This window comes from Helicoverpa zea, chromosome 30 (assembly GCF_022581195.2).
Source record: "Helicoverpa zea isolate HzStark_Cry1AcR chromosome 30, ilHelZeax1.1, whole genome shotgun sequence".
Taxonomy (NCBI): domain Eukaryota; kingdom Metazoa; phylum Arthropoda; class Insecta; order Lepidoptera; family Noctuidae; genus Helicoverpa; species Helicoverpa zea.
Genome location: NC_061481.1, coordinates 1,940,158 through 1,949,608, shown reverse-complemented (window position 1 = coordinate 1,949,608; position 9,451 = coordinate 1,940,158). Strand labels below are relative to the sequence as shown.

The 9,451-nt window shown below is 38.1% G+C and overlaps 1 protein-coding gene across 1 annotated transcript; it reads right to left on the bottom strand.

Annotated features, from left to right (window-relative positions):
* Nucleotide 1: 1 nt before the first annotated feature.
* Nucleotides 2-4,231, bottom strand: LOC124644431. The gene is made up of 4 exons (XM_047183771.1): nucleotides 3,949-4,231; nucleotides 1,850-2,030; nucleotides 870-1,064; nucleotides 2-181 (listed from the first exon to the last, which is right to left on the bottom strand). The coding sequence occupies exons 1-4, from the start codon at nucleotides 4,130-4,132 to the stop codon at nucleotides 16-18; spliced, it is 726 nt and encodes a 241-aa protein (XP_047039727.1). The 5' UTR covers nucleotides 4,133-4,231; the 3' UTR covers nucleotides 2-15.
* Nucleotides 4,232-9,451: the final 5,220 nt, after the last annotated feature.

Sequence of the window (9,451 nt, the reverse complement as noted above, 5' to 3'; positions counted from 1 at the left end):
CTAGTAAAAAAATCTTTATTGATGTAAGAAAGAGTGCAGACTGCATGGTGTCCTCGTTAGCGCAAGCAGCCGCGCAGTGCGGGCGGGCTCGGCCAGCCAGTCGCGGCGCCCGCGAGATGTCACCAGCCGCGCCAGCAGGCCTCGCATCAGTTCCAGCTTATTCACTAAACCACGGAGCCTTCTACAACAAAAATAAAATAAAACTTAAAAAAAAACCAGCACAAAACCTTTGAAAAATAATAAAAATGGTCTTCAAGGTAGAGGGGACCATCATCATCATCCTCCGTAAGCCTTTTCCCAACTATGTTAGGGTCGGCTTCCAGTCTAACCGGATGCAACTGAGTGAGTGATTGCTTTACAAGGAGCGACTGCCCTATCTGACCCCCTCAGCCCAGCTACCCAGGCAACCAAATACCCCTTGGTTAGACTGGTGTCAGACTTACTGGCTTCTGACTACCTGTAACAACTGCCAAGGATGTTCAATGACAGTCGGGACCAACAGTTTAACATGCCATCCGAAACACAGTCATTGATGTCTAAGATATACTTAGAAAGTACATACAAACTTAGAAAAGTTGCATTGGTACTTGCCTGACCTGGAATCAAACCGAGACTCTCATACTTGAGAGGTTGGTACTTTACCCAGGACCTACAGTGTAACGTGCCATCCGAAACACAGACGGACAGAGACTTGTGTTGCTGGGGAGTTTGTTGCGCCACTTCTTCTTCCCAGCAATAACACATAGGAAGTGGTGAAGGGTGGGCGTTTTGGGGGCTGTCTATTGTAAATTCCTGACATTCAAAAAGTGCTGTCTTGCAGCCAAGTTTGAATAAATGATTTTTTAATTTGAATTGACATGTATACTTACTTGTACAAAGGAGTAGTAACGTCACACTCCTCGAGTCTATTACCGTCTTCTCTGAGTACTCTCAACTCTGTCAACTCCTGGTCCCACTGCTTTCTGACCGCGTCTAACTCTGCTCTCTTCTCGGCTTCCACCATTTGTAAATAACGTAGCTCAGTCTCTTTGTCACGGTAGGCTTTTAGGCTGGCGATGATTTTTCTGGAGAAAGTTAGAATTTGATAATGTTGAAGGTACATAGATAATAAAAAATTATAAATGACTAGCCATTACCCGCGCCCGGTGTATTTTTTGCCGCTCTGGTACATGGTGAGCAGTAGCATCCACCTACACTTGGTATTGGTATACTCATATAAGTTATGCTACCCTGGTACATGGTGAGCAGTGGCATCGAAATTTCGTTATTGGTATACTTTACTAAGGTGAATTATGCTGTCCTAGTACTTTACTTTTGTGGTTCTGTGGCATTCCGTAAGTTGGTTTTTGTCTAATCACTCCCGTCTCGGGAATCTTACTCGCAATTTTTTTTTCCTTATTTGCTCACCGTTTAGACCTACCCTGGACTACGACAAACATTTTAAAACTAAAATCAGCTCAATCGGCCCAGCCGTTCTCGAGTTTTAGCGAGACTAACGAACAGCAATTCATTTTTATATATATAGATTTTGAATTTTAGATTACTAGAGAATATTTTAAACACATTTTTTATTTTTTCTTGCAAACTTATGTATGATTTTTGGCTGAACAATTCTATAAAGGTGTAAGTTTGTGTGTGTTACTTCTTCATGCTAAAACTGTAGTATGGATACAAGGATATAGTACGGATCGGCAGTAATGTGCATAGACTTGCTTTTTATCTGGTTCCAATAGTAATCCAGGAAAACTAGTATATACAGGCTCAAGACTATTTGGTTTTAGCATGAAAGCCAAAAAACAGTCAGAGTTCCTTTCCCATTTTTTATATTAAGTAAAAAAGATTTGCTTACTGTTTCCGTTCCACCATTTCTGGGTCCAAATTCTTGTCTGGAGTTTTTAACAGAGCTGTGACAACATGACTTTGTGTTAAAGACTTTACTATAAATTGTTCCAAAACCTTAGATTGTGCTAGTTCACCGTAATCCTTGATTGTTTGCTCTGATTTCTGATGCTCTGTGACCTGCGGGAGGGCTGAAATGGTAGTGGTATTTTTAAACGGTTTTATTTAGCTCATCCTGTTTGTTTTATTATTTATTCTTGGGTCAAATTTTGTAATTCAAATTTAAGTACCTTCCTGTTGTCAGATTGATCTGAAATTTGGTACACACCTTCAATTCCGATGACAATACAATATAGTAATATCAATAACATTGTAAATCCAAGATGGCCGCCGGTACAAAATGGCGGATTACATATTTTTTCCACAACCCCTTCAATATGGGTATCAAATGAAAGGGCTACTCAAGTAGAATACTGTCAGCAACCCCAGCGGGGTCCAACAGGGCCAGGGCTGCGGGATTGTTCGAAAGAGTTACCGTGGTCCTGGTACATAAAAGGCCTACGACGAAACACAACGGTTTTTAGTCAGTAAGAGTCTGGCATTCCCTCACCACTGCTGACCCATATATAATGAGGAATATTCGGTAGGCATCTTCATTGAATACTAAAAACTAGAAAATAAAAAATCGGTAAAAAAACTTTTAAGTTAAACGGTTTTATCTTATGTGCACTGAAAACTAGAAAATAAAAAAAACTGTTACTTACCTATAAACCTACGTAGGTGGTCCCGGTCATATTAGACTAAAATAAAAACGTGGGGCCCTCTGAAATCCTACCTATGGCAAAGCATATCTTTATACTTTGGTAGATCGTGAGCTCGGCGTTCGCTGGTGAAGCCGCTACGGCTGATTTATTGATTGTCAAAATCTCCAGTTACGATTATAGTAAGTCGATGCAATCCACACCTATTAGGTATATACCTCTAGAAGAAAGTATTACAGCAATGGTTAGGTAATGGGCCCCACGTTTTTATTTTAGTCTAATATGACCGGGACCACCTACGTAGGTTTATAGGTAAGTAACAGTTTTTTTTATTTTCTAGTTTTCAGTGCACATAAGATAAAACCGTTTAACTTAAAAGTTTTTTTACCGATTTTTTTATAATAGTTTAATGATTTTCCTAACTAATTAAAACACACCCTAGTTTGTCCTAGTTTTTTTGTTTGGATTTTTTGTTGTGTACATCTGTTATAGATATAAGTTATCGGTCTGCCATATTTTTGTGTATTATTGTTTATGTACATTATTAAATAAATGATGTTAGGTCATCATCCTCCTCCGAGCCTTTTCCCAAACTATGTTGGGGTTGGCTTCCAGTCTAACCGGATTCAGCTGAGTACCAGTGCTTTACAAGAAGCGACTGCCTATCTGACCTCCTCAACCCAGTTACCCGGGCAACCCGATACCCCTTGGTTAGACTGGTGTCAGACTTACTGGCTTCTGACTACCCGTAACGACTGCCAAGGATGTTCAATGACAGCCGGGACCTACAGTTTAACGTGCCATCCGAAACACAGTCATTGGTGTCTAAGATATACTTAGAAAGTATATACAAACTTAGAAAAGTTGCATTGGTACTTGCCTGACCTGGAATCGAACCCGCGCCCTCATACTCGAGAGGTTGGTTCTTTGCCCACTAGGCCACCACGACTTTTAAATGACGTTAGGTATCTTTAGTAAAATAATAGAGATATTTTTTTTGTTTGTTTGTACCCTAGGCTCCGATCTTTAGTATAATGCAATAAACAGAAATAATTTTTGTTTGTAAAGGCTTTGAAACTACTGGGTCAGTGGGTCGTCTTAGGGGCGGAGTTACGGGCGGAGTTAGACTGAATAGATTTGAAAAATTCTTTCACTGTTGGGGCGCTACACTCTTCCCGAGTAACATAGGCTATATTTTATCGCGGTACGGGCAGTAGTTCCTACGGGATGCGGGTAAAACCTTGAAAGATTAGCTGTTTCCCTTAATTTTTATCCGTTCACGCGATGCGTTACCCTAAGGATTACTACTTTGGTATAATGTGAACGTGAATATAATTAAAATACTAACCAGATAGAGGCTTGGCTGCCAAAAGTCTTAATTTAGATCTAAAAAACTTTAAATCTTGCAATCTCTTAGACAAGTCGTCTTCAAAGGTTTCTCCGATTTCCGCGGAAAATAATTGCGTTGTAACACTTCGTAGCTGTTGTTCGAAGTCATTACTCACTTCTTTTAATTGTTTAAATGCAGACATCTTTAGTTTTTCGCTTATTAATTATTGTTTAAAATCAAAACAAACTTTTGTGTACATTTAGCCGTTTTGTCAACATCTTTTGAAAATCGTACAATGCTCTATTTGTCTTTTGGTTTATGGTATTCTCTCTGGTACCGTGATTCATGCTAAATGTTTGAATATTGGAACCTGGAACGCAAAATAAAGATTACCATTCACGGCGTGTGCGTTTTTATAAACAACTTTTTACTGACATGTTTAATGTGAACACAGCATATAATAGCTGTGAGCAAGAAACTGAAGAAACATCAAATGTAAATAACGCCCAAACTAGTACATATTTTCTTCCCCTTTTCCTCCTCCTTAGTCGTTTAGTCTTGACACAAGTAGAGTAGTCGTGGTTGACGATTATGCATATCTGTTGGCTATTGAGTCTCTCGCGATTCCAAATCTAGTCTCCACTTGCCACGGCGTAAAACTTGTGTCGAACTTTATCAGTAAGACTACGAGAATGCAATCCGTTATTATACACTTAGTCTGTGGATTAGTCATATTAAGTGTAGACAATTGTCGTTGTCACTGTCACATATCTAGAAGAAAAAAATAACGTCAAAAAAGAGGTCAAAACGGATGTTTGTGTGCAAACGGGAATTCTGCGCAAAAACAACAAAAACCAAGATAACATCATGAAATTAACATAAAAACTGTATGAAACGTTCTCTAGCCCACCACCAAAGCTCTACTACGGCTCAAAAATGTCTGAAACCAGCGAAAACCTATGCCATATGTATTCATTACCTGCCGAAATTTTACTCAACATCTTTATTTATTTACCCGCTAAAGATTTAACCAAATGCCGGGAGGTGTGCGTGAGATGGAATTTAATTATCGACGGTCTAGCTAGGAGCGACGATTTGTGGTCTAAGTACTGCAAACAGGATTTTAGCAAGGTTTACGAGGTAGCTCGTAGGAAAGCGAAACCTGGACTATTATGGTACAATTTATACCGATCTTTAGCACTTTGGCAGCGCTTAATAGAGTCCAGAGAAGACAGCGACGAGTTTGCATCAGCTTCAAGTCTACGAGAGGAGATTCGTAACTTCGAAATACTCGGCAATGGCGTTTTAGGCGTCCACAAAAAAGCTGCCATAGTATATTACGATATAGAAACTTTACAGGAATCTAAACGCCGTTCTATAACCGGCGATTTTTCTAGATACACAGAGAACGAACATGTAATCGTTATACTCAGCTTCCATCTACACCTATTTTTGATACGCAAAGCGCTCTTTGATTTGTCACAGGAAGAGAGTAATGTGACTTTTGATAATGTAAAACTTTATACTTTAACTGAAAACGCTCTGTACTTCGTCAACTTACAGGATGAAATATTTGTATGCAATTATTTCGATGATAAAAACAAGAAACTAAACGGCACGCTTTTAATGCGGTCCGAAGATGGAATTATGTCTCTTGGTTACAGCGAAGGACATCTCAACGTGCTGACATTCCAAAGAAATATATACACTATAATCAACAATAACCTTGTCTTCAAATGTTCACTCGGACCCGACTCGAACCTTTTACATCAACTGCAAAGATACAACTTTTTAGAACAATTAGATTGGAGAGTATATTTCCAATGGATGTATGTTCTGAACCACGCAGTACCTGAAGGACCGTTACGAGATATAATCATAATACGTCCTTATGGAGACGTCTACTTCGTTGGATCAAACTGGGGCGTGCTACGAATTTACTACGCTCCATACAGGGCAGGAGAATTCAACATTTTTGATACGCAACCTATAAAACAGTACAATTTTATGGAGCGTTCCGACTGTCCTGTGTTATCAACGTGTCCGATACTCCAAGTAGACGTGTTTGAAGGTGAAGATGGCCACACAGTTATCGTAGCAATGCCGAAGAAAATTGCAGTACTGAGTTTCACCCACGTCTTTAAGCGGACAGCGTCTCTAGCAATGCTGCCTTACAGCGAAGTACAAAAAGTCAAGTATATGAAGATCAGTAAATGTAGCTAATTTTTTACTGCTGGATAGCCAGCTTCACTGCTTCTGGGTAAGCAATAACCATCAGGTAATTTCATGCTTATATAGGGTGACTGGTAATGACCGATACTTGAACATTTGATTCTACTCATGATTACTATACTATATATATAACTTTCCTAACCTATTTTTTATTCTCCTTAGTTTAATCACAATAGCAAAACAGCTGCTTTAAATTATACAACACTCTGGGCTTCTCCTGTTGGAATTTAAAATAAATGAAAAAGAAAAAGTTTACTTGGTAACTGTTACTGTTACAGCCTTTTTATCGTCCCACTGCTGGGCTGCGGCCTCCTCTCACACGGAGAAGGATTGAGCATTAATCACCACGCTTGCTCAATGCGAGTTGCTGATTTCAGACTTTATAGTCCAGGTTTCCTCAAAATGTTTTCCTTCACCTTTTTTTTATCAGCTATTGGCGTCCAAGATATACTTGAAAAGTACATACGCATTTAGAAAAGTTGCATTGGTACTTGCCTGACCTGGAATCGAACTCATACTCATACTCAAGAGGCTGGTACTTTACCCACTAGGCCACCACGACATCTTTGGTAAAGATGCTTATAATTATGAGTAGAATCATGTGTCCGAGTATCATTCACTAGTTTACCAGTCACTCTATATAAAAGACCATATGAATTATAACTCGTTTAATATCTTTGCCCGTTTTGGATAGTCATGACTGGCCGAATACATTAATTAAGTCATCAAAGCGCTTACTTCAAAATGGCAAAGGTATTTGATGACAGTTGAGTTTACATTAATTTTCTAGAGGTTGTGAAACTGGTGTTATAAATATTATTATTACTTATATATCTTTTTAATTACTGTTTTTAAAAGCTGAATAATTATAAAGATTTTTATTTGTATATTATAATCGATTGCTTTATGAAAGAATGGAAGTTGATAATTTTTTTAACTGGTCATATATTTTCGGTTAATACCAAAATTCTATTGTAATGGCCAGCTTATAAATAGACGAAAAAAATAATGTCGTAAATAATATTTCTCTTGTAATTTTTTCAAAACTCTTATGCTTTAATGAGTTCAAATTCTAATTCAAATTTAAAATAACATATTTTTATACCAAAAGCATTAAAATAATAACTACTTACATAAAAATCTTAGAATTTAGTTTTGATTTTTCTCTAGTATTTTAACAGTTAAAATGTTTAAAAAAACTGCCACAGCTTAAAAAATACTGAACCTTACATTATAAAGGTTGCATAGTTCAAAAAAGACCTTAGGAAATAAAAATCTGGGCTCAACACTGTCTAGAATGTAAAAGGGGAGATTCCACCAAAATGTGTACGCTATGTCGCGAGTTCACAGCTAGCATGTGTTCGCGCGGCGGTTGCAGTGTCGCGGACATGTTAGTAATGTTCGCGCGCAATGTGTTACTGTTTGCTATAGCGAGTACACCACGAGATACAGACGTGTGCGTCACAGTGCCGCACCAAGGGGGAATCTAGAATTCTTGGGGCCCTACTAATATTATGTTAATTTAATACGGGGTAGTACAAATATTTTGGTGTTAGTTCCTATCACATACACCTTTTCATAAATTCATTTTTTTTTGTAATACACACTGCAAATTTTTTGTCGGCCGATAATTTATTTGGGCTCATAAATCAGCATGAAGATGAATGGTAGTACGCACATTACAAAGGTCAGCTATTTAGCCGGTATCAGATCATCGACTGAAACCTTTGATTGGAACCAAGATTTTTTATGAAAAAAATTGTTAGATAGATAGATAGATAGATAAAACATTTATTCAGACAAACAAAAAGACACCACAAAGATACACAATAAGAAAAATAAAACAAAACAAGAAGTGGGTAGAAAGAACTGTCTGTTGGCAACTGTCGGCCGACTTTTTAGTCTGCAAAATGCGGGTACTCTTACACTTCATGTATCATAAATTGTGACCATTTACCATTACTTATTCAATAAGAACAACAGCAAAATATGGCTTTGCAAGATACTTTTTCACTACAGAACGATAGATTGATGGATTGATAAAACGGGAACCGTGGCTGTCTGCCGTCATTTTAAGACAGATTTTTATGTTGTCGTTATTCCGATATTTGCTGTTGTCCTTTTTGAAACTTACAATGAGTTGCACCGTTTAACTGTAATGATAACCGAACCATGAAGTGGTTAAAGAACCTACCTCTCAAGTATGAGTGTGGGTTCGATTCCAGGTCAGGCAGACCAATGCAACTTTTCTAAGTTAGTATGTACCTACTTTCTAAAATTATCTTGGGACACGAATGATCGTGTTTCGGAGGGCAGGGAAACTGTAGACCTCAGCTGTCATTTTAAGGGTTGGCCCACATCTGGCACGCGGCGGAATCCTCGAGGCGATCGCCATCACTTAATCTGTCTCGGTCTAGCAAATGGCAGTTCTAAGCGACAGAAAGAGAAAGGGCAACCGAAAAAGGCGATTCCGAGCTGCCAGATGTGGTCCAACCCTAACGGCAGTCGTTACGTGTTGTCAGAAGTCAGTAAGTCTGAGCCTAGGAAAAAGCTAGGCAGATAGTAAACGTACCATTTTCAGCTGTCAAATCGCCTACTTAGCCAATGGGCGACAAGTATACGGCTGGTTATGGTTCGGTTATCGTTATAGTTAAACGGTACAACTCGTCTTAGATTTACAAAGTGCACTGTGATTTTATTTTACCTACGATCTACTTAAAATGTTTTATGTATTATGTTAATTAATATAGATTTTCTTTATTTTGAAAATCGTTAATTTTATTTTCGATTTTAAATTGTTTGGAAATGTTTAAAGGCGCGTTCCCATTATAACGGGGAATAAAAAGATACCAGGTAATTTTTGAACAAATATGTCCTCAAAAATAACAAATAAACTGTGAGATCGCCGAAATATTGCGACCAAATGGAAATGCAAAGAAATGTAAGTTAATTTGGCTTAAAATGCAAAAAAAAGTGGGAGCGCCCTAAGGTTACCCGCCTGCGTCCGATTAATCGGTGACCGATTTTTTGTAGGAGAAAAATAGAACACACTGATAGCAATAGTGCAACGCACACGTCCTAAAAAATTGGCCAGATAATGATTTCTATATATTACTACATAAAGTCGGACATGGCCGGGCAACCTAATTTGGAAATGTTTATTGCAATGGACTATATTGTCATGATTGAAAGGCTATTTCGCAAGCAATAATGTGCCTGAAGCTTAAATTGCCACTTTCTATTTAAAAAATTATTTCAAAAATGCTAGAATAGAAGTTCTTGTCATATA